Source organism: Eulemur rufifrons, chromosome 7, assembly GCF_041146395.1.
Source record: "Eulemur rufifrons isolate Redbay chromosome 7, OSU_ERuf_1, whole genome shotgun sequence".
NCBI classification, from domain to species: domain Eukaryota; kingdom Metazoa; phylum Chordata; class Mammalia; order Primates; family Lemuridae; genus Eulemur; species Eulemur rufifrons.
The window spans coordinates 150,448,685-150,474,383 of record NC_090989.1 but is presented as its reverse complement, the minus strand read 5'-3'; the positions used below and the strand labels follow the sequence as shown (position 1 = coordinate 150,474,383).

Genomic DNA, 25,699 nt, shown 5'->3' with positions numbered 1-25,699 from the left:
GTTGACTTTTACTAATGAGGAAAATTGTTAGGATTAAGCAGGGTCTGGAGGAATCACCTGGAAAGGCTCAGACTTTACAGCGCTTCCCTTCCCTACCCCAACACCTGGCGAACTCTCTCATTCAGATGGCCTTTCAAATGAGTGAGAAACAGATATGGTTCTAGGACAATCGATTATTCAAGAAAAAAGTATGCCAAAATAAATTCCAGATGGAATAAAGTTTAAAATGTAAGAAATAAAAACAAAGAACAAGGGAGTATAGGTGATTCTTTATCTGATACAGAGGTTGGGAAACAGAACAAAAATAATTGATTATGTAACTTACAAGTTAGGAAAATGTGATTATACTAATGGAAAATGAACATGTTAATTCAGAAAAGAAATATAAATGGTCTCTTAACATTTGAAAACAGTTTAGCTTCCCTGGGAGATCAAAGAAAATGCCAATTAAATTTAACCACTAAACACTATTTTCAATACATCAAATTGACAAAAATTAAAAGCCTGGTGCCACCCCGAGGCTGGTGCACTATTATCATGCATGAGGTGACATGGACTCTTATAGATGGTAAATGAAATGCTAAAAGTCTCTCTAGAAAACAATTTGAAAGTAAATATCAATAGCTTTAAAAATATTCAAATACTTTGATCCAGTAATTCTGCTTCCAGCAATTCATTCTAAGGAAATCATCAGACATATACTCAGAGATGCCTATACAAGCATGTTTGACCAGTTATTGTTATTACTTAGGCCTGCATTTGGCAGAGAGAAACCTGACAGAGGCTTAAATAAGCATAGTGTTTATTCTTCTCATGTCTCAAGAAGTTTAGAGGTCAGCAGTCCAAGGCTGGTACAACAGCTCAAGGCATGCCATCAAGGATCCAGTCTCCTTCAGTCTCTCCACTTAAACCACCCAAAGCAAATGGCTGCCTTCCTTAAGCCTAAAAATGGCTCTGGTCCTCAGGTTTCATGTCTGCACTTCAAGCAGGATGAAGAGATAAGGGTAAATGTTCATGCTTGCCAAGTCTGTCCTTTTGCATCAAAAAACTCAGCAGCTTTATTAAGCAGAATTCCACTTCTAACTCTTAACTCGCCAGAGCTGAGTCATGGCCACCCTTAGCAGGAGCTGGGGAGGTATTTTTGACTAGACACATTATCATCTCCCCACCCAAAGTGGGATTCTCCTAATGAGGAAGATACAACAGGGGATCTGTTTAACTGTAAAATTCTCTGCAGCTAAGAATGTCAGGTTTTTGAAATTTACTGACCTGGAAAAATGCTCACAATGTAATGTCAAGTGAGAAGCAGGACAGAGAACTTATACAATTTTGTTTATACAAACAAGATGTATTTTGCTTAAAAATATATAATTTACATACACACCCAAACACAGGAAATAACAAAATGGTAATAGTATTAACTTTTACCAAGTTGGCATTTCAAGTCAGAGAGGTATTGATGGACAGATGTAGTTTATTTTATTAAATTTTTTCCTGTATTTTCTAAATAATGAACTCCCTATAATAGGAAAAAAATCTTATTTTAAAAAACACCCCATATATTTTTCAAGGAGACTACGTCCAAAATGTTTACACTTACTCATTTTCATCTTCATTGTCAAAAGAAAGGAGGCTACTGTTTTTGATTTGCTTTTGTGAGTTCTTTTTAACTGAGTCCCGATTTATTTCATCTTCATTTGGCTTTTTCTTTTTTGAGGTTGCTGTTAAACCTGAATATTTTTCATCTGAGGGTCGCTTGACTGGTTTTCGATACATGATTCTTCCATCAGCTGACGCTGGTTCTTCCTCTGAGCAAAAACAAATTTTTAATAACTTTCTTCTCTCCTCATTATTTTGTCTTTATCAAAGAGTCAAATAGCAAGAAAATCTCATATTGTATTTAAGGATCTCCTTGAGTCAATTCAGTCTGGTCTCCACTGCCTCTAGCTATAGGCCCTATAAGGCCCTACAGGCAGTCACTCAAAAACTCACTTACTGCCAGTCCCAATTAATTACAATTAGGTTGTATTTTTAAGTACTTTGAAAAGTGATTGTTTGGAACTGCAGCATTTTCCCCTAAAACAATGTAATAAATGTTTAACATACCACACTTCAGGCACTAATTAAACAGATTTTTGTTGACTGGTTATAAACCTAAGCACTTATTTTTTTTTTAAACTGGATATTTTTACTCAAATTAACACTTAATCCTCATAACAATCTAATAAGGTAGGTACAATTATTGTCCCTATTTTTTGATGAGGAAATTGAGACTGAGAAATGAAATAACTTGCTCAAGGTTACACATACGGTAAGTGTCAAAGCCAAGCCCTGAACCTAGAAATGTCTCCTTCAAACATACCATACTATTACATAAAATAAAACAACTTCATACTCCAGCCTCCTTAAATTGTTAGAAAAACCAGATTATTTTCAAATATACCTGCTTTGGCAGCCTTTATTTCTGCTTTAATTTTCATGACTTCTTCAGCTGATAGATCTCCTTTTTTAACAACCACCACTTGGGGCTGTTCATCTTCTTTGTCACTGTAATCACCATCTTCATCTGGGAGCTGAGGCTGGATTCTCTAGGGGAAGACACAAATATAATGTTAGGGCACTGACTTTGAATGAAATACAACCACTGCTTCTGTGAGAAACTGCATCATTGAAATGAGAAGGGTAACTTTATTAACTAAATGTGTTTGGCCGTGAATTTTTAAGTAACTCCAAAGAGACTAACCTTACCATGTGAGGGAACAGGTCTGCCTGCCTGTCATGCTGGGGTGCCTGTCTAGTGGGATTTGTTTCTATCTCTGTAGGACGACCCAGCTTACAGTTGCTGGTACCTGGGGCCCTCTGCTTTGGCTACTGCTATCATTCCTAGCCTACTCAGGGCAGCACTGAACCACACCTGTTCTCGTTGCTCCTCAACACTTTTCACCTTTGTCTCTTCTCAAACATGCAAAAGGACAGATGTGGCAAGCATAAGCTTTTGCCTGTATCCCTTTATCCTGCTGGAGTGCAGACGTGAAGCCTGAGCACCAGAGCCATTTTTAGGCATAAGGAAGGCAGCCACCTGCTTTGGGTGGCATAAATGGAAAGACTCAAGGAGCCTGGATCCTTGCTGGCATGCCTGAGCTGCTGTACCAGCCTTGGACTGCTGACCTCAAACACCACCAAAGTATAGAAAGAAGGAAGTAAAAGGTACTTTCTCTCACCTCTGCTCCTCACTTTGCCCTTCTAACAGCTTCAGTTTGGTGGATATCCTATCAGCTATTTTCCAAGTGTATACAAATGTGTAGGTATAGAAAACATTTTGTATACAAAATACTGTACATACTACCCTGTGACTTGGTTTCTTTTTTCTTATTAGTTCAAATTATGAAATTTCTCAAGCATAAATTGCAGAGAATAACAGAAACCACATACTACTCACTGTATACATATAACAAATGGTAACATTTTGCCAGTTGATTCAGATTTTTTAAAAATGTCAGGCACCATAAAAGTCCCACTCTGCCAAATTTTGTTCTCAAAAATAGCTTTGTACGGTACTTTGCAATACATATAAAATTATCTGATTTTTAAAAATCACTGCCTTATATTTAATTGTACATAAGGTTATCTAATGATTTATTTGACCACTACCCTGTAAATAAAACCCTGCATGACCTGGCCTCGGCCTGTAACCACAGCTTTATCCCACATCACTCTCTCATGGTGTCTACAATCCAGCTGGGTTTGAGTACTTGGAGATCAATGAACAACATATCGGCTCCTTTGCCTTCCCTGTCTCTGAACAAGTTCCCAGTGCCTAGAAAACCCCATTGTCCCTGGGCAACTCCTACTTAAGCTGCCTTCAAGACTTAGCTCCTCTAGAACTGCTTAACTAACTTCACCTCCTCTTCTTTCTTAAATGCACAGGTAGCATGTATTACACTGTCTTCTCAATGCTTTTCTGTTTGTCACCATTAGGTAAGCTCCTTTTTAGAGAGGTACTATATGTTTCATCTCTGTATCTAAAGGCACAGAACCTAGAAATTATTTGTTGATCAACTCATGAATGACCAACAGGATGAAAAATGATGAACTACCCAGAGCCTTGGTAAGTTACTCACAAACATATTCATCTATTTTGTTTACATCTCCAGTTCCCAAGTCTGCTCTGTCATTCAACAAGTGAATTCTCTTTAATGATATCCATGTTAGTTCACTGATTATTCATCAGTTTCTGCCTGTTTTTCTCTGAAATTTTCCAATAAATGACCACAAACAATAATTAATAAGTATTTTTAGGTAATTTATAATTATTTTTAGCCAGGGATATGGCAATGTGAAATATAATCATTCCTGGTGTTCATTAGGTTAAGAAACATTAATTCTGACTCTCTTCTCTTTTTTTATGTGACTGGCTGGAAGAGAAGAGAAGCAGTCTAGGGACAGTGGCAGTAGCCACTGAGGACTATTCAAAGCCATTCATGAATTAACTCTCAAGAAGGTAAATGAGATGAGCTTAATTTTATAATGATTTCCCATGAAACTCTTTTCTTTTTGTTATTAGATCACTAAAATGCTGATTACAGTAGTCCCCCCTTATCCTCGGTTTTGCTCTCCGTGGTTTCAGTGGCTTGCAGTCCACCTCAGTCTGAAAGAAGGGCAATTACAATATTTAGAGAGACAGCGTGTTCACATAACTTTTTTTACAGTATATTGTTATAATCATTCTATTTTATTATTAGTTGTTGTTAATCTTTTACTGTGTCTAATTTATAAATTAAACTTTATCATAGATATGTTATATATAGGAAAAAAATAATATATATAGGGTTCGGTACTATCTGTGGTTTCAGGCATCCACAGGTGGTCTTGGAACCTTTTCCCCATGGATAAGGGGGATACTGTATATTGCCAACCTGATTAAGAATGAAGTGGGTCTTTCAAACTGGAACACAGGGTACCTAAGGAAAACTCTCTTGATTAAATAAATAAGCGAGAATCACTGATATTAATTAACTAGAAAGCTTTCTCCAAGTTCTCCTAAGATAGCATTATAAGCTATAACCCTCAAGGTGTCAACTATGTGCATATGATCATCACCAGAACCTCAAGCAAAGTAAAGTTAGGTCTCATATTCTCCTCATTGCTGAATCCATGACCCTTTTCTCAAACCTCATCCTCTTTGTCATTATCACTATTTTTGGTCATGGGGAATAGTCACTCCCGATCATGTTTCCATTTCTAGGAAAAATGGCTCCTTTTTACCTACGGAGTAGCCATATATGGCCTCATCTCTACAGATAGAGATGAGGGACCTCTATCACTTCTACACATAGTCCATGACTCCCATCTCTACACCTTTACCCATGCTGTTCCCTCCATTTCTACCTGCTGACCTACCCATGCTCAAGACTCAATCTAAGTATCTCCTCCTCCATGAATCCTTGCACAGACAAGCATAGTCATCCAACCAATATAAATGTCACCCAATACTTACTGCCAGGCACTATGCTAGGTGCTGGGAAAATGGCCAGGTGTGGTGGCTCACACCTGTAATCCTAGCACTCTGGGAGGCTGACGCAGGAGGATCACTTGAGCTCAGGAGTTCAAGACCAGCCTGAGCAACAGTGAGACCCTATTTCTAATAAATATACAGGAGAGCAAGTAGTTGCAACGCAAAATGAGTATTATAGATGAGATATGGATAAAGTGAAGAACAGAGGAGTAATTGTTTGGGGAGCTTCAAAGGGGTTCAGAAAGGTGGTGACCTGTGAAAGCAGAGAAGAGGTGGGGCAGGAAGGTGTTAAAGAACGTGGCATTTTGGAGATCCATCTCTTTGTCCTTTCAGAGCCTGGCACAGTGTCTGGAATTGGTACATCATACTCACTGTACTGGTATACCTTGGAGATGCTGTGGGTTTGGTTCCAGACTACCTCAATAAAGCAAATATCGATAACAGTGAGTCACACAAATTTTTTGCCTTCCCAGGGCATATAAAAGTTATGTTTATACTACATTGTAGTCTATTAAGTGTGTAATAGCATTATGTCTAAAAAGCAATGTATATACCTTAATTTAAAAATTCTTTATTGATTAAAAAATGCTAATGATCATCTGAGCCTTCAGGGAGTTGGAATTGTTTTGCTAGTGGAGGGTCTTGCCTTGATCTTGATGGCTGCTGACTGATCAGGGTGGTGGTTGCTGAAGGATGGGGTGGCTGTGGCAATATTTTTTTTTTTTTTTTTTTTTTGAGACAGTCTTGCTCTACTACCTGGGCTAGAGTGCTGGGATTATAGGCGTGAGCCACTGCACCCAGACCAATTTCTTAAAATAAGGCAACAATAAAGTTTGCCCCATCTATTGTGTCTTCCTTTAGTAAAAGATTTCTCTGTGGCATGTGATGCTGTTTGATAGCATTTTACCCACAGTAGAACTTCTTTCAAAATTGGAGTTAGTTTCCTCAAACCCTGCTGCTGTTTTACCAGCTAAGTTTATGTAATATTGTAAGTCTTTTTTTTTTTAATCTTTCTTCTTAGCCCATTTTCTACAGGAAGACCTAAGTCTTTTGTTGTCATTTCAACAATGTTCACAGAATGAAAGAATTGGGGGCAGCAAGAAAAAAATAAAAAGAAAACAATGCTTACAGAAGCCACTCCTCATCCATTCAGGTTTGATCATGAGATTGCAGCAATTCAGCCACATCTTCAGGCTCCACCTCTAATTCTAGTTGTTTTGCTATTGGTACCACATCTGCAATTATTTCTTCCACTGAAGGCTGAACTCCTCAAAATCATCCATGAGGGTTGGAATCAACTTCTTTCAAATTCCTAGTAATGTTGATATTTTGACCTCCTCCCATCAATCACAAATGTTCTTCATGGCATCTAGAATAGTGAATCCCTCCCAGAAAGTTTTCAATTTACTTTGCCCAGATCCATCAGAGGAATCACTATGCATGGGAGCTGTGGCCTTACGAAACATATTTCTTAAATAATAGGACATGAAAGTAGAAATTACTCCTTGATCCATGGGCTATAGAATTGATATTGTGTTAGCAGGCATAAAAACAACATTCATCTCCTTGTACAACTCCATCAGAGCATAAAAACAACATTCATCTCCTTGTACAACTCCACCAGAGCTTTTGGGTGACCAGGTGCATTGTCAAGGAGCAGTAATATTTTCAAAGGAATCTTTTTTTCTGAGGAGGTCTCAAAGGTGGTCCTAAAATATTCAGTAAATCATACTATAAACATATGTGCTATCATCCAGGCTTTGTTGTTCCATTTACAAAACACAGAGTAAATTTAGCATAATTCTGAAGGGCCCTAGGATTTTCAGAATGGTAAATGAGCATTGGCTTCAGCTGCATTAGTCACCAGCTGCATTAGTCCCTAAGAAGAGTCAGCCTGTTCTTTGAAGCTTTGAAGCCAGGCATTGACTTCTCTTTTCTAGCTATAAAAGTCCTAGAGGGCATCTTCTTCCAATACAAGGCAATTTCATCTACATTGAAAATCTATTGTTTTGTATAGCCACCTTCATTGACCGTCTTAGCTAGAGCTTCTGGATAACTTGCTGCAGCTTCTCCATCAGCATTTGTTGCTTCACCTCACACTTTTATGTTATGGAATCCAGCTTCTTTCCTTAAATCTCATGAACCAACCTCTGCTAGCTTCAAATTTTTCTCATGAAGCTTCTTCACCGCTCTCAGACTTCATAGAATTGAAGAGAGTTAGTACCTTGCTCTGGATTAGGCTTTGGCTTAAGGGAACGTGGCAGCTGGTCTGATCTTCTATCCAAACTACTAAAGCTTTTTCCCTAACAGCAATAAGCCCGTTTCACTTTCTTACCATTTGTGTATTCATTGGAGTAGCACTTCTAATTTCCTTTAAGAACTTTTCCTTTACTTTCACAACTTGGCTGTTTGGCACAAGAGTCCTACCTTTTGGTTTCTCTTGGCCTTTGACATGCCTTCTTCACTAAGTTTAATCATTTCTAGCCTTTGATTTAAAGTGAGAGACATGCGACTCTTCCTTCCACTTGAACATTTAGAAGCCATTGTAGGGTTAATTAGCCTAATTTCAATATTGTGTCTCAGGGAATAACACAAGGAGAGGAAGAGACAAGAGCATTGCTGGTTGGTAGAGCAGCAAGAATACACATTTATCAATTAAGTTCACCATCTTATACGAGTGTGGTTCATGGCACCCCAAAACAATTAGAATAGTAACATCAAAGATCACTGATCACAGATCACCATAACAGATAATAGTGAAAAAGTATGAAATATTGTGAGGATTACCAACGTGACACAGAGTCACGAAATGAGCACACGCTGTTGGAAAAATGGCACCAGGAGACTTGATGAAGCAGGGTTGCCACAAACCCTCAATTCATAAAAAAATGCAATATCTGCGAAGCTCAGCAAAGCAAAGCACAGTAAAACAAGTTATGCCTTCAATGAATAATTTCACGTAAGTCAATCTGGTCTCTTCTACCCAGCTCTACTTGAGTGGTAGTTCTTAGTGCAAGCACTAGACAGAGTGGTAAATTTATTTCTCCACACATCACCTGAACATACTGGTCTGTTCCTATTGAAAGAGGGAGAGCAAATTTTGGTGTGAACCAGCCAGGATTGAAGCCTAGCAGGCTCAGAAGTTGATTCCCACTGATTCCCAGACCCCAACTACAGTAGTCAGGTTTTGGATCTTTCCTGAAGCTCCTGTTCTATTCAGACCCAAGATATTTAAGCCTTTTGCCTATTCTTTTTCTTTTTAAATTTGCTTGCTTTTTTGGTAAAAACAAAGCATAGAAATAGATCCAGACATTCCTCCAAAGACGTTCCAGACTCCAGTCCTAGGACACTGGGTCATTTGATCGAGTGGCCTGTTTCCTTATCTGGAAAGCAGGACGTAGCTACCACTTACTCTGCTCATAGGTTTCGAGAAAAACAAGTGGAAAGAACAGACAGGAAAGTTATCTTTCTTTACTATTTACCAGAGACTAGGCGCTTTACCTACATCAGGTCATTTTCAAAAACCCAGCAGCGCTCTGATAAACGACACAGAGCGAGATTCCTGGGCCCAAAAGTCTGTAGTCGCTTGAAAAGGACCAGCTTGGAGTCAGCGTTCCATGCCAACTGGGGGCCAGGAGCGTCGGTACCTGGCTTCCAGGTCAAGGCAGAAGCCGGAAGTGGCGGGTCGCTAACGCGACTGCCCCGGGCTCACCTTGGTCTCTACGGTGGGCCCTTCCCTGTAGCCGACCCGCTCCTTGAAGCGGGCCAGAAACGCCGGCTCGGCCGGCCGCACGTACGACACCTGGTTCCGCTTGCTCATAGCAGCTCTGGGGAAAGACAGGCTCCCTGGCCGACGCTGACAGTACAGCGGCGGTGGCGCTTACTAGTGTCGTCACCGGCACCACACCCCTGATGCGTAGGCCGGGCAACATGGCGGCCTCCATGCTGGCGTCAACGTTTGGTCCCAGCGCCAAATTCAAATCGCGGCCATCTTGAGCGGGCGGGATCCCGTGGCGCGGCGCGCCTGGAGGTGGGGGCATCGGGAGCATTGGTCTCGGGATCCAGAAGTGAGGGCGCTATGGCACCCGGCTGCAAAAGTAAGTCAAGAGTCCCGACTTCGAGACCTCGTCCTCCCCGCCTGCAGGGTTCCTTACGGGGTGTGAAGGGCAGGTGCTGACTGGGCGGCAGGAGCGTTTGGAATCTCTCTCTGTCCCTCAAAGACAATACGCTGGTGGAAGGGCTTTCATCCCTTCCTTCTGTGTACTGCGCGCAGGGTAGGAGCCTGGCACAGTTCTAGGCGCTTAGGATGAGCAGCGAACCTGCTGTTCTTCCTTTTGTTCTCTCGGTTCTTCCGTTTCTTCGCTCGCCTCTTACCACGTCCCGGTCAGGGCTACCTCTCTGAGTAGCCTTGCCTGAGGATCCGCCCTCGCTCTCACCACCACCTGCGTATTTACACATTTCTGACCTTCCTGAGGGAAGGATTTGTTTATGTTCTAAGCACCTTTTTCTCTTTTGGATAGTCTCTCCGTAGATAAGGGAATTTTAAATCACAGATTTTAGCCATGTCTTTATATTCTCACAATATCTATTTTCACCTAAAGGAGACCTGTTCAATTTCTTCCTTCCCCCCCCCGCCCCCCCCCCACGGAGGAGAGCACTGTCATTTTTGCTTGTGATAAGCCCTTCAGTTTTCACTAATTTCTTGAAATGTGCTGTTCTGTGTACGTGTGCCACTTACATTGCCCAATCTCTTAAGCAGTCTTGTTTTTTAAAGCTGATTATGAGCTTGTCACGGTCCTGTCCGTGGCTGGATTTTGAAGTGTTTCCCCTGTTCTTGAGCTCCTGGCTTGGAATCGCAAGCCTTTGTCCAGGTGACGGAGAGAGATGACAGATACTCAGCAAGTATGCCTGAAAAATTTATTGTAAGGAAATTTAAGGGTGCAAAACGAAAGTACATTTCCTAAGGGGAAATGGATCTGTCTCCATGAGTAGAGAAGACACTGTCTTCTTCTTTGTTTTTCCTTTTATATGCTAGTATCATATGTTGATGTAAAGGTCAGGTATAATTACTTATTACTATATGTCACAGGTTTTGGGGTCTGGATTTTTCCAGATATGGACATGACTTAAAGGTTATGTTCCAGGCATACCCTTCTCCTGTACATGTGTGATAGGGAAAGTCACCATTTATGGTGTTTGTCTATTTTTTGATTGGTGGTCCCTGTTCCATGGTCTAATTACACAATTCTTTAAGACTGAAATAACTGTTTCCTGGTTATTTTTCTGTAACTATTTCCTTCTTATTGTTTTTCTTTAACTGTTTCCTCCTTGTTTTTCTGCTCCTATCATTCCATTATCTCTTGATTTTCTGTCCCTAACATTCCATTACCTCTTGTTTTTCTGTCCCTAACAAGCTGACTTAATGAGGTCTTTGTGAAGGGTTTGAAGAGTAATGAGGAGATGCCTATGTTAGATGATTGAAGAAATTGTGACCTTTTGGCATTTGTACCTTCCAACAGCGTTAAGGTTTCTAGCTCTCTGTCAATTGTAATTGTTTTGGTGGGGTTGTTTTATTAACCTTTTAGGTCAATCATACCATTATCTGAACACTTCATTATGCTATCTTTTTCCATCTAAAATATTCTTTTTCCTTCGCCATTTTCAGTATTCAGGGATTATGAGCATACAAGTTGGTACATTATCAGATGGAAATATTCATCCTGCTTTCTGCACAATCACAGTATTTGTTCTTTGTTTCCACCTTATCGATAAGTTCAGTAAACCTGGACTCAAGCAAAAGATTATTGATGCCTGTGACATAAGTGAAGCATCTGCTTATTTAATAGAAAGTGATATTTGTGTGTTACTGTCTGTTAAAGGGCTCTAGCCAGTCTGTAAACTGAAGCTGAGAACCTTTCTAAAAGTGGTGGGAGCAAAGATATTCACAGCTTCTCTTTATGATGGTGGTGATGCCATGGGGAATTTTTCCACTCCCTAAAGTTTGTTAGCAAAATTGAGGTTGATAATATTCCAGGTAAGTGCTTCTTGCATTCCTAGCCGTCCAGAGGTCTGGTCTATGAAGTGGGAACACACAGGAGGATGAAGCTCTCTGCAATTTTTACTTTATGCCCATGAAGCCTATCTCTAGTGACAAACATTGGCACCATGGAGTGGTAACTGTGAAATCAGAGAAATAAGAAAGTGAAAAGTTACCCTTATGAAATTGACTGGTAAACCCAGTCTTAAACACATTCCCTTTCTGAACTTAATCATGTTTGGGCAAATGACCGATGAGTATTTATCTAGACTGCAGGGTAGAGCATCTGATGGTCTTTTTAAAGCAAGAAGACTCTTTTTAGAATTTACTATTTTATTGAAGTATAACTTACAAGCAGTAAAGGGCACAAATCTTGAATGCTGTTCAACAAATTTTTACATACGAATACACTCATGTAACCACCACCCCCAAAACTGTTCCTGTACTCCAGAAAGTTCCCTGTCACCCTTCTTAGTCAATAACTACCCTGCCCCCAATCATTATTGATTTTTATCATCACTGGTTGGTTTTGCCTGTTCTTGAACTTCGTATAAATGATACAGTATATATTCTTTTTTCATGTTCTGACTTTTACTGAACATTATGTCTGTGAGCATTGTTGTATGTAGCAGCAATTCTTTTTCACTGCTGTGTAGTGTTCCATTATATGAGTATATCATTATTTGTTTATTCTGTTGATGGACATTTGCGTTTCTAGATTGGGCTATTATGAATAAAGCTGCAGTGAATAGTCTTCAACATATTTTTAGGCAGGCACATAGAGGACCTCAAAGTTGAAAGAATTTTACATTAAATATCTACAGAGGACTTTCTTTTAATGTCAAAATAATTATAGCCACATGATAAGCTTTCATACTCCCTTTAACTTTTGATCAAGAGGCAGAATAACAAGGTAGTTAAGAGTAGGATATCTGGATCCAGGATGACTGCATTCAAGTTCTAGCACTTTTCAATGATGCTTCCTTAGATCTCAATTAGAAATCATGGCAGAATTGTCTAATTTTGTGTAATTTTTGATTTCATTATATGTTACTATTTGCTTGTTAACTTTATTTAAGTAAATGTTTTACTTTGGAATCCTTTTAGATTTACAAGCCAAGATACAAGCTAAATTGCAGGCCTGTTACACATGTGCAGATCAATATTCATCTGATCATTTATAGAGATCTCTGGACAGCTGAAGAGCTGGCAGCCTACCCTCTAGGGCTTGTTATTGTTATTTGCTTGCTTATTTGTTTAGCAACTGGCTGGATTGACTTAGTGAAGTCTGTTTCTCTCCCGTGGTGTTAAGCCTTTGATGTTGCTCCTCAGGGAAGCACAGCTTTGGATATGTCCACAGTTATCCTGGGATGTCAGTGGTTTTGGTAGGGATCTCTTTCTCTGACCACACTCAGCTGTTAAACTCCAGTAATTGCCACCTGATTGCTCTACTGTTTTCAACAATGCCCCTGGCATAAATTGCCCTACAAGTTACTCCAATTAAATTCTTGCTCCTTTGTAGTAGTAGTTTCTCAGGTCCGTGTTTGATATTTGTTGTGACTCCAGTTCAGCTGCACTTAGCTGTCTTTATTTCCCATTCTCTCCTGCAAAGTAACAGGCATGCAATTTAGCTTGTATCTTGAATATCTTCATAATTACCTTTCACTGCAACCTCCACTGTTCTTGAGAGTGTCCTTATGTTTGAACTTCTCTGTGCTCTGTTGCAAATGAAGTCAGCTCCTTTGGGAAGAGATTAGAAGCTATCTGTTTATGGCTTGTCTCCTCCCCAAAGCAAAGTCTCTGAGCCTGGATGCTGGGGATGGGAATAATGGCAATGTTGTCTCTGAGTGACATCCTCATTCTAGTTGCTGAGCAATTGGTTGATGTGGGGGAGTATAGCAGCCTGGGATCTTCTCAACTTTCCTTTCCTAGTGTGGAACCACTACCTCATGAACTGGGCCAAGGATGATTAGGACTCCGATGTACTCAGCATGCAGCAGCCAAGGTAGAGCCTCTGTTCCACAAATTAGGGCTGGGTCAGAGAAGGGAGCCCTCACCTCTCAATCAAACTTGTCTGGGACTTAGCCTCAGCAACAGGTAGTTAGCTGGAGACAGAACGAGAAACTCTGACTTCCTGCTACTCCTGGGAAGAAAGCCCTCTAATTGGACCTGAAGGAAGAGGAATCCCTGTGTTCTTGGTTGCTGCAGTCTGGAGTGGAATCTCTACCTTGCTGAGCTGGGAGGGAGAGAGTGAACTTGGTTCAAATAACAGAATCACCTTTCTTACTGAATTTTCATAGATTTTCTTGAATAGATGTTTCTTCATTTGCTATTTGCCTCTGGGAACATATCCAGAGGCTTTATTTTTTTTTTTTTTAATTTCACCAGTTTCACTGGGGAGTGGGTCAGTGGCATTACTCATTATGTCATGACAGAAGTTGACTTCTGACTTCTTTTTTTAACAGAATTATTCTGTCTGCTAGGTTGAGAATAGAATGGAATGGGAGAAGCAGGGAGACTGTTGTAATAATCCAAGTAAGAGATGTTGCTGACTCGATTCCATGGTGGTGGCAGTGGATTTGACAAGAAGTGGTAGGATTCTGGATATATTTTGAAGTTAGAGCCAAAGATTTTCTGACAGGTTGGATATGAAGAGTGAGAAAGAATGGAGTCAGGGATGATTATAGGTGTTTGGCCTAAGCAACTGGAAAGATGGAGTTGTCATTAACTGAGACGGAGAAGCACATCCGGGGTGAGGCTAGGATGATCAGGAGCGCAGGTTTGGACATGTTAAATTTGAAACATCGCCCACTGGACATCCAATTGGAGATATCAAGTAGTCAATTACATATAAGAGTTTGGGGCTCTGGAGAGCAGTGCAAGGAGAAGGTTTAAATTTGGCAATCATCAATACATATTTAGCATTTAAAACCACAAGACTGGATGTCATCACCAATGTAATGGGTCAGGATAGAACAGAGAATAGGATCAAGGCTGGGGCCCTGGAGTGCCCCACTGTTCATGTCAGGGATCTGAGGAAGCTGAGGCATGTCAGCAACTGAGGAGTATGTTAGAGAAGAATAGCATTTCTGTATTGCAATTTTAATTTTTATCTTTTTTTTTTCTAGCTGAGTTACGCAATGTGACAAATTGTCAGTCTAACCAGCCCAGGTAAGACAAAAATCTTGCTGATGAGCCTCAAAAAATTAGGGATGTAATATTTTTAAAACAACCATTTAACATAGTAATGGGTACTTGTTTCAAAATTTAACTTGGTCCTAGACCAGCTGGAAATATGGGAAAATCACATACCTTCCCTGCCCTCTCACTTTCCAGGCTAAGCAATGGAATCAACAGCATAATTCTCCCTTGGAATGACTTATTTTATCATTGCTGTTAAGAGGAAAATGAGACACTGAGAGGCCGAGGTGGGCGGATCGTTTGAGCTCAGGAGTTCGAGACCAGCCTGAGCAAGAGCGAGACCCCATCTCTACTAAAAATAGAAAGAAATTATATGGACAGCTAAAAATATATATAGAAAAAATTAGCCGGGCATCGTGGCGCATGCCTGTAGTCCCAGCTACTCGGGAGGCTGAGGCAGGAGGATCGCTTGAGCCCAGGAGTTTGAGGTTGCTGTGAGCTAGGCTGACACCACTGCACTCTAGCCCTGGCAATAGAGTGAGACTCTGTCTCTTTTTTTCTTTTTTCTTTTTTTTTTTTTTTTTTGAGACAGAGTCTCACTCTGTTGCCCAGGCTAGAGTGAGTGCCGTGGCGTCAGCCTAGCTCACAGCAACCTCAAACTCCTGAGCTCAAGCGATCCTCCTGTCTCAGCCTCCCGAGTAGCTGGGACTACAGGCATGCGCCACCATGCCCGGCTAATTTTTTCTATATATATTTTTAGCTGTCCATATAATTTCTTTCTATTTTTAGTAGAGATGGGGTCTCGCTCTTGCTCAGGCTGGTCTCGAACTCCTGAGCTCAAACGATCCGCCCACCTCGGCCTCCCAGAGTGCTAGGATTACAGGCGTGAGCCACCACGCCCGGCCGAGACTCTGTCTCAAAAAAAAAAAAAAAAAAGAGGAAAATAAGAGACAAGCAGTGCTTGGAATTCCTTGAAATGAACTCCCTGTGAGTTCCTTTCAAGTAATGGGTTGTGAAAGTGCCACAACCCTTTTACCAACCCTTTACTGTGAAGTATATCAGTAAAGAGTGTGGGTAGTGTGAGACTTTTAAAAGAGGTAAATTTAAATGGGGTAGGTCTTGGGCTTTGTTGGGGAAACTCTCATTATAGAACATTAGAGGCAATGTGAGACTCACATCCTTGTTCAGTTTTCTTTTCTCCAGTAAACTTAGCTGTTACATGTTTTTTGTCTTTAGTAATGAAGGTGATGCCATCAAAGTTTTTGTGCGAATTCGTCCACCTGCAGAAGGTTCTGGGTCAGCTGATGGAGAGCAAAGCTTATGCTTGTCTGTGCTGTCCTCCGTGAGTGTCCGGCTGCACTCCAATCCTGAGCCCAAGATCTTCACATTTGATCATGTTGCAAACATGGACACCACTCAGGTAATGATAATTGAAAACTTAACTTTTCACTTGGAACATGGAAGGCTTTGTTATTTGTAAGGATTTCATTTCTGGTCTCTTTTTAGTTTGGTAGATCTCAGATAAGGAAGCTGAAACATTCCACACATGTACTATTAGATTTTTTTTTTTTTTTTGGAGACAGGTTCTCACTCTATTACCCAGGCTAGAGTGCCGTGGCATCAGCCTAGCTCACAGCAACCTCAAACTCCTGGGCTCGAGTGATTCTCCTGCCTCAGCCTCCCGGGTAGCTGGGACTACAGGCAAACGTCACTGCGCCTGGCTAATTTTTTCTATATATTTTTAGTTGACCAGCTAATTTATTTCTATTTTTAGTAGAGAGGAGGTCTCTTGCTTAGGCTGATCTCGAACTCCTGACCTCAAGCTGTCCTCCTGCCTAAGCCTCACAGAGTGCTAGGACTACAGGCGTGAGCCACCAGGCCTGGCCCTACTATTAGATTTTACATCTAATTTTATTGACTGGTTTTCTTCTTTCCTCAAATTTTGTACCAGAATGACACAAGCCTGCCTTACTTTCCCTTTCCATTCAGTGATGGAGGTTAGTGAGTATGTACTTTTCCGAGGCACTTGAATGATTGATTAATAAGTACAGCTTAATTGCCTAGTTTAAGGATATAGGATTACTATGATGTTAAAACTGCTTTTCTAATTAAGGGCAATTTAATTGAGATATAGTTAGTGCTATCCAATAGAACTTTCTGCAGTGAGGGAAATGTTCCATATCTATGCTGTCCTTTACTGTAGCCTCTAGCTAGACCCATGTGACTATTTAAGTTTAAATTAATAAATTTATAAATTTAAAATTTATAAAATTTAAAATTTATAAAATTTATAAATTTAAAATTTATAAATTTTAAATTAAATAAAATTAAAAATTCAGTGCTTCAGATGCACTAGCCACATATGGCTGAGCACTTTTAATGTGGCTAGTGTGTCTGCGGCACTAATTTTACATTTTATTTAATTTTAATTAATTTAAATAGCCACATGTAGCTAATGGCTACTGTATTAAACATCACAGATCTTGATTATTCCTGCTATATACATGAATGTTTTTGATGAAACATTTAGATCTTTAGATCTTTTTCCTTTTCATCTGGGGCATTGCTGGCCAATAGAAATATAAAGTGAGCTACATATATAATTTAAAATTTTCTAGTAGCCTCATTAAAAATAAAGTAAAAGGACCAGATAAAATTAATTTTAATATATCCAAAATATCATTTCAACAGGTAATCAATATGAAGTAAAATTATTAATGAGATATTTTCCACTTTTTTAATGCTCTTCCAAATCTGATATGTATTTTACACTTATGGCACCTCTCAATTTGGGGCTATGTACTGTATGCTAATACCAGTATAATTCAGTATGCTATATAAAATTCCGTATAAGGTTTAGATGTGTGCTTTAAATCTATAATTGTATAGGAGATTAATGGACATAGTTATGTTTAAAGTTTTATCATCTTACATGTTGTAGCCATTTTTCTATAATGGATATAATCTTCATATTTTCACAAGTGATTAAAAATCTAAGCACTCAATTTTTATTGTTATATTGTAGAGTGTAGTTTAGGAAAAATGTTTTCATTTTTATGAAATGTTAACAAGTTTGTTGCTTACATTTGTAGGAGTCTGTATTCTCAACTGTGGCTAAGAACATCGTGGAATCTTGCATGAGCGGTTATAATGGTACCATCTTTGCATAGTAAGTTGTTGATTGTCGTTACGCAAGGGTACAATAGTAAGTGCTTAGATTAATTTCCTATTGCTGTTGTAACAAATTACCACAAACTTAGTGTCTTGATCAACACAAATTTATTATCTTACAGTTTTGTAAGTCCAAAGTTCAACATGAGTCTCACTGGGCTGAAATCAAGGTGTCAGCCAGGATGCATTTCTTTATGGAAGCTGTACAGGAAAATCTGTTTCTTTTCCTTTTCCAGCTACTAGAGGACCCCCACATTACTTGGCTGACAGCCCCTTTTCTCTATCTTCAAAGCCAACAACATGCAACTCTCTGGCTCTTCCTTAGTCATGTCTCCCTCTGACTACAGTTAGAATAGGTTCTCTCGTTTTAAGGATTCATGTGATTAGATTGGCTCCACCTGGCTGACAAGGTAGAGGGGCAGTGGAGAGGAGAGCTTCTATTATACATATATTTGAAATTCTTCTGTAAGAAAGACTTGTCTGTTCTCCCATTTATTTATTCAATTATTTATATGGTGTGGACTCATGTATTTATTTTTTACTTTGGATTATAGTCAAATACTACCTTATTTATCTTGTTGCTTGTGTTGTTCTAGCTTTGGTCAGTGGGAGCCTTTTGAGGTTGGTTTCTGTGTCTCTTTGATATATCCCATGCTTTTGTTTTTTGATTCCTTCCTTCCTTTATGATGCTACAAGATGCTCCAGGCTCATCTTGTATTTCCCCTGCCCTAGGCCTAGAATCAACCATTTCACCAAGGAGCTCTGGTTCCTTTTATTGGAGAGTGGTATTTAGAAACCACAATCTAGGCACTAGGTGTGTTTGTTGCTATTGGAATGTCATTGCTTCTAGGCCTTCTCAGCAGACAGAGCTAGGTAATATATGTATATATACTAAATCTTGTGTACAGACATATATATAATTGTATACCTATCCATTTATATATATAAATATAGATACATATATAAATATATATATATGTAAAGCTAAATATGAGATCATACTGATGTCTCTGACTCTAGTACCACAGGGTGATTCTAGCCTTCCTTTCTTATTTATCTGTAACTTCCCTTGCTAACAGTGAGAAACCTGGCTTTTACCATCTATCATCCATTTACTAACTTGTTCAACCCCAATATACATGTAAAACAGTTTCAGAATTACCTGTACCCCTGTGAGAAAAAGATTTACTGAATTCAGTGTTTATGTACAGTTCCTTTTTTTTTAACCTTATAATTTCCAGTCAGAACCTATTTTCTAAAGTTACTTAGGCCAGCTCCTTCCCACCCACTCCCTTCAGTGCAGTTACACCATGCTCTTGTAATATAATGTAGGTAGATGCATTCCATCCTGGGATTCCCCAACATCTTAATTGATGTGTTTTGTTTGTTTAGTTTGTATACTTTAAAGTTCACCAGAGGCTCCTCGACTTATGATGAGATTATGTCCCAATAAACGCATTATAAGTCGAAAGTATTGTAATTTGAAAATGCATTTAATACGTCTAATCTATTGAACATCATAGCTTAGCCTGGCCTACCTAAAACCTGCTCAGAACACTTACATTAGCCTACAGTTGGGCAAAATAATGTAACACAAAACCTATTTTATAATGAAGTGCTAAATATCTCATGTAATTTATTGAATACTGTTCAAAAAGTGAAAAACGGAATGGTTATATAGGTACTCATCATTAACAGACACAGCTGAAAGCATCATTATAAAGTCAAAAACTCTTAAGTCCGAAGTTGAATTGTCATTAAGTCAGGGACCTTCTGTATTTACTGTCTCAGTACCATAGAGAAGAGTCCCTTCACTTTCGGGGATCCCCCTGTGCATCCCCATCCCCTTTGTAGCCAACCACTACCCACTCCTTCCAATCCCTGGCATCCCCAGTATACTGTTTTTCCATTTCTATAATTTTACATTTTCCAGAGTGTCATATGAATGGAATGATACAATATGTAGCCTTTTGGATCTGGCTTCTTTCTCTTAGTAAAACGCATTTAGGATTTGTCTATGTTTTATGCATCGATAATAGCTTACTCCCTTTTTTTGCTGAATAGTATTTTATTGTATGGATGTACCCCAGTTTGTTTATACATTCACTCATTAAAGGATATCTTGCTTGCTTCTAATTTTTAGTGATTATGAATAAATCAGGCATTTGAATATCAGTTTTTGTGTGAACACAAATTTTCATATCACTTGGGTAAACACTTAGGACTCCAATTGCTGGGTCGTATGGCAAATCTATAATTAACTTTGTAGGAAACTGCCAAGCTGTCTTCTAAAGTGGCTGTAGCACTTTACATTTCCACAATCATGTATATTTAAAGTGAGAGATGATCCTGTTTTTCTAAATGTTGATAGCCTGAAAACATTGCTGTACATTTAATGTTGGAATGTCAGCTATGGGTACAGAAGGCAGCATGATAGGATCATTCTTTTTTTTTCTGTTTCTTCTAGCAGTAGGCTTTCTAATTCTATTTAGAGCTAGAGGTTTTTAATAGGAATAAAATATATTAAGTTCAAAGCCTAGGCTCATATTGCACATATATTCCACTGTGAAAATTTGCCTTTGCTTTTTATACTTATAGTCAGCAGAACTAACTAAATGTTCTTTCTTGAGCAGTGAGACAGAGCGTAAAGATTTTTTTTTGTAGAATATTTTATGGTGAAGTTAAAAAATGAATTTGAAATAATAGCCACAATTGCTAGAGATTATATATTTTCAGAACTGTTTTCTTTGAAGACCCTGTAGACATAATACTTGTAATGTTTAATTCATCGCATATTCATTAATAACTTAATGAAAATTTCTTTCAATAGTTGTGGGTACAAGTAAGTAACACTTGGAGAGAAGTGAGTGTTTGATTTATTGGTTGGGTGAGCATGCATTCTGGTTTACCAAGGACAGTACCACTTGTAGAGTGATTGTTAATAGTGTACCCTTCACACTCAAGTGCCTGTTTGGACAATAATTTATAGGATTACCCTATTTGTAGGGGATTCAATAATACCCATTTCTCATTAGTAAAGAATTTTTTTCTTCTACTTCCAAAAGAAAGAGGTAAACAACTAGACCATACTGTTTTATAGTTTTGGAGGGCATTTAACCAAAAAATAAATTCAAAATTTTATATTTTACTATGAATCTAAGCTAAAGTCACTTAACACCCTGATTGACATCTATCTTTAACATACAACTTTCTTCTTTTTTTTGTTACTCTTGTTTCTGTTAAATGGGATAGCAGAGACGACATGACATTGTACACAAAAATTAAACCTATAGCATAAGGATTTTTTTATTGCTTTATTTTTAAACAAAGACAAATGTCTTTAGATATTATAATATCTTTTAAATACAAAGAATTTAGGAAAGAAATTGCACTACTTAGAATAACAAAAATTGGAAACAGAAGTTCAGTTGATTCTGGATAAATAAATTATGATGCTACAAGATTCCATATCCATGGAATACTATATGTAGCTATTAAAAATAATGAGGCAGACCTGTATTTACTGACTTAGAAATATGTCTGAGATAAAATTAAAGAAAAACAGGTTGCATAGCAGCATCATCCCAATTTTTGTAAATAAAAATGAAATGAAAATTGTGATGGCTGTGTTTGTATTAATGTAGAAGCATTTACCAGACAGTTAATGATGGTTAGCTCTTGATAGTGGAATTGGAGGGAAAGAAGGTAGATCGTTCACTGTTTATCTAATATGACGTAAAAATAGAAAATAATGGGCGGGCGCGGTGGCTCACGCCTGTAATCCTAGCACTCTGGGAGGCTGAAGTGGGAGGATCCCTTGAGCTCAGGAGTTCGAGACCAGCCTGAGCAAAACCCAGACCCTGTCTCTACTAGAAAAAAATAGAAAGAAATGATCTGGACAGCTAAAAATATATATAGAAAAAAATTAGCTGGACATAGTGGCACATGCCTATAGTCCCAGCTACTCGGGAGGCTGAGGCAGGAGGATCGCTTGAGCCCGGGAGTTTGAGGTTGCTGTGAGCTAGGCTGATGCCACGGCACTGTAGCCTGGGCAACAGAGCGAGACTCTGTCTCAAAAAAAAAAAAAAAAGAAAAGAAAATAAGCTAGCTCTTTGTAGGGAACATTTATATGTTAATAAACCGTATTAAAAATAGGAGGGTAGTCTTCTAAATTTTATGTGTAAAAATAATACATAAACCATTCTTTTTTACAGTGGACAGACTGGCTCAGGGAAGACATTTACTATGATGGGTAAGTATATTAAAGATTAACTTTTGCTGACTTAATCTACCCTTTCTGTGATGACAGCAACTAGTACGTTTTTGGAGAAGGCATAATTTCTATGCATCATGTTGATTTCATAAAATTTAGGATATTCCCCAGGCTTCTACAAGATTGTGAGTTCTTTGATAGCAAAGTCCATGTGCTAATCATGTTTGCAGCTATATTCCCCAGCTCAGTGCTTAGCACAGAGTACGTGCTCAATAAAGAGTTTTTCAATGGGGCTCAATGAATTTTTATATATTTATATACCTGTACAGCCTCTACCCAGATCACGATTTTTAGTCAGTAACTATCCCACCCCTGCCCCCTGGAGTACCTATTACTCTGACTTCTATCTTCATTCATTTTGCTTGTTTTTGAACTTCTGCAAATGAAATTTTATAGTATGTATTCTTTTGTTTCTGGCTTCTTTTAGCATTAAGTTTCTAAGATTCACTCATGTTGTTGCATGTAGTAGTAGTAGTTTATTTCCATTACTGTATAATATATTATTGTATGAAAATACTATAAATTTTCCATTCTACTGTTGATAATATTTGGATTATTTCTAGTTTTCATTCTCAAGTATGTGTAGTATTACCTCATTGTGTGCTTATTTGCACCTCCCTGATGTCTTTTGACAACTGAGTATCTTTCATGTATTTATTGGATATGTCAGTAACCTCTCTGTTGAAATCCCCATTCAAGCTTCCTTCCCATTTTAAAAATTAGGTTGTCTTTTTCTTGCACATTTGTGGGGATTCTTTATAAAAGAGAAAGCTTAGCTTTTTGTCTATTATATAGATTCCAGATTTTTTTTTCTAGGCTTTTCATTTGTCTTGACTTGTTTTTTGCTATGCTAAAGTTTTTTTATTTTTATGTGGTTGAATTTCAGGTTCTTTTCTTTTAATGGCATTGTGAGTTGTAGTAAGAAAGGTCTTCCTCTCTCTGAGGTTGTAATAACAACAAATAATTGAATACTTGTACTTTTAATATGCTGGGCACTCTCCAAGACATTTTTGTTCTATTTGAATACAAAGCAACATCCAGGCTCTTGTGGAGCTTATATTCTCAGGCAGGAGAGATGTACAATTAAAAGCAAATAAACCTCTGAAAATTATGCCAGAGGTGCTAAGAGTTATGAAGAAAAATAAAGCAGTGTAGGGGATGGAAAAGTGCAGGGGGTGCTATTTTAGGTAGGTGGGTCAGGAAAGATCTCTCAGGAGGTGACCTTTGGGGAGAGTTACTAAGTGAAATGAGAGTGAACCATGAGATTGTTCCGGAGAATCATCTTCCAGGCAGAGGGACAGCAACTATAATATTTTAAAATTTATTATCTGTATCTGTCTTGAACATACCAGAATTTTGTTAGTTCCTTTGGTCTCTAAGACATACTTAACCAATATTTATAGTACCTTCTAGGGCTTTTCTAGATATATATATAGAGAGAGAGAGAGATAGAGATATATAGATATATAGAATATATATATCTATATATGTAGAATCTATCTCTTTCTCTCTCTATATATATATTTTTTTTTTGGTTAATATTGCTGTAGCTTGAATTAATATTCTTTAAAATCCTGCTATTTACATATCCACTGATAGCTTTTCCTTTCTCCAGTGGAACAAAATAGAGATGGGGCTACTCTGCATTTTTCTGTCTGCATAGAAGTCTTGTAAGGTAGTCTTACAGTATCTTTTTCGCCAGCTTGGCTTTTACTGCCTGATTTAAAAAATGCTAGCTAATCCTAATTTTTAGTAATAATGTGTTTTAAGTACTGCTCTGAGTGCTTTACCTTTTTACTCTCACTCAATTCTTTCCAACAACCCTATGTGGTAGTTATCACTGTTATTTTTCCCATTTTATAGTTGAGAACTCTGAAGCTTACAAGGGAGTTATTAAGCCACCCATAGTCACACAGTGTGTTGCTATGTCCTGGAGCTTCAGTCTATGAGACCAAATGTAATATGCAATAAATAAAGTACAATTATTTGATATTTCTGCTAATTTTGGTACCAGGCAGTTGCAAAAATTTCAAGCTTAGTACCTAGATGAATTTGTTTGTTTATCAGACAATAGCTACTTTTAAAAATTGGTTGGTGACTACTGTGAGCCTTTCCTTCAGTCTCATTGATAGACAGGTTCTATGATGCTCTCTCTCACAGGCCTAATTTTTTGGGTTTTTTTTTTAATGTGAAACACTTCAGAAATTTGCATGTCATCCTTGTGCAGGGGCCATGTTAATCTTCTCCATATCTTTCCAACTTTACTATATGTGGTGCCAAAGCAAGCACCACAGACCTAAATTAAACTTTTTTGGAGCACAAGTAGGAAACTGATTATACAATGTATCATCTTATATCATTTCTGTATAAATTGCCTTTTAGTGTTGTCATTTTGAAAGACTTGGAATAGAATAAAACTCAATAGGTTCTTTTTGTTTCTTTTTAACTTTTTTTTAGGACCATCTGAATCTGATAATTTTTCTCATAATCTGAGAGGAGTAATCCCACGAAGTTTTGAATATTTGTTTTCTTTAATTGATCGTGAAAAAGAGAAGGTAAAACTTACTGTAAAAATAAAGTGGTTCCATGAAATGTCTGATTTTGAGTAGTTAGCTACTAATTAGCTCATGATTCATGGAGGAGCATGGATGGTACTCTACAATTCTTTCAATTCTTAAGATAAAATTAAGGATTCTGAGTTTTTTATTTTCAATTTAATTGAGGTTTTAGTTTATAAGACATCCATTATCTTTTAACCCAGATTGCTGGTTTACAAAAAAGGAAAGTAGTGTTTCTAGGTTCTCAAAAGATTTTGCAAGTGAGAAAGTATAAAGACAATCTCAACCAAGGAAAACAGTTACATAAATACGTTAAGCCCCATCGTCTCCCTGTACTTAGGCTCACAGGTGTCCCTCCATCCTCATGATGTCCAGTGGTGATGGGCCCATTCTTACCTTCCTTGTAGTACCTGTTACCACCTTGCCATGACCTTCTTGCTCCCCATGTGGTATGGATCCATCGTCCTGAGCATATGATCTTTCCTCTTTCATTGGTTCCCAGGTTGGGTTATTCTCACAAGTGTGCTTCTGAATCTTGGTGAATGCCAGGCTTAAGAACCACTAGTATCATATGTTCTATTACTTGTGTACCAAGGAAACTGATATATAACTTTGCTTTACCATTTACTCTTTTGCAGAAACTGTTTATCCCTAACATTGGTGTTAGACACACAAATTGCCTGCCAGGGAAATAATTAAGCTTAGTGCTATGCATGCATTCTGTGGTTAAAAATTCTATACAGAGTCTCTTAAGTTATTTTCAGTCTTTTAAAGAGCATTACACTTGTTTCAAATAAAACTTTATGAGGAAGTCTATATATAAGACAAAAAGGGAATTGCCCAACTGGACTGCTCGATTCCTATCTCTCTGTGTTGGCTCTGAGGCACCTTTGGAAACCTCTAGGGCTCCTGGGACCACAGTTTGATGATGCTTTAAAATATAATGATGTGTTGAAACTAGTTATTTAGATTTTTTTAACTGACTTTTAGGTATTAAAGGATGA

At 38.3% G+C, this 25,699-nt stretch overlaps 2 protein-coding genes and 1 non-coding gene across 3 annotated transcripts in view; 1 reads left to right on the top strand and 2 right to left on the bottom strand.

Annotated features, from left to right (window-relative positions):
• Positions 1-1,468: 1,468 nt before the first annotated feature.
• KIAA1143 (KIAA1143 ortholog) lies at positions 1,469-9,365 on the bottom strand. Its single transcript, XM_069473531.1, has 3 exons — positions 9,228-9,365; positions 2,444-2,588; positions 1,469-1,808 (listed from the first exon to the last, which is right to left on the bottom strand). Exons 1-3 carry the CDS (start codon positions 9,333-9,335, stop codon positions 1,597-1,599), a joined length of 465 nt encoding a protein of 154 aa, XP_069329632.1. The 5' UTR covers positions 9,336-9,365; the 3' UTR covers positions 1,469-1,596.
• Positions 9,366-9,528: 163 nt separating this feature from the next.
• The window catches only part of KIF15 (kinesin family member 15), a 72,752-nt gene continuing 56,581 nt past the window's right edge, over positions 9,529-25,699 (top strand). The window contains exons 1-6 of the mRNA XM_069473530.1: positions 9,529-9,612; positions 14,681-14,723; positions 15,930-16,113; positions 17,786-17,862; positions 22,079-22,116; positions 24,595-24,692. Coding sequence (XP_069329631.1) covers positions 9,594-9,612; positions 14,681-14,723; positions 15,930-16,113; positions 17,786-17,862; positions 22,079-22,116; positions 24,595-24,692 — 459 coding nt within the window. The 5' untranslated portion in view covers positions 9,529-9,593. The remainder of the gene's footprint in view (positions 9,613-14,680; positions 14,724-15,929; positions 16,114-17,785; positions 17,863-22,078; positions 22,117-24,594; positions 24,693-25,699) is intronic.
• On the bottom strand, positions 24,320-24,429 carry LOC138388831 (U6 spliceosomal RNA). The gene has a single exon (XR_011234313.1). It is a non-coding gene; the product is annotated as a U6 spliceosomal RNA (small nuclear RNA).

Bases quoted from the DNA above. Each gene is read 5' to 3' on its own strand.
- KIAA1143 (XM_069473531.1), bottom strand. From the start codon at position 9,335: ATGAGCAAGCGGAACCAGGTGTCGTACGTGCGGCCGGCCGAGCCGGCG. The intron at 2,589-9,227 runs GTGAGCCCGGGG...GTCTTCCCCTAG, and splicing joins GGCCCACCGTAGAGACCAAG to AGAATCCAGCCTCAGCTCCC. The intron at 1,809-2,443 runs GTATATTTGAAA...GTTTTTGCTCAG, and splicing joins AATAAAGGCTGCCAAAGCAG to AGGAAGAACCAGCGTCAGCT.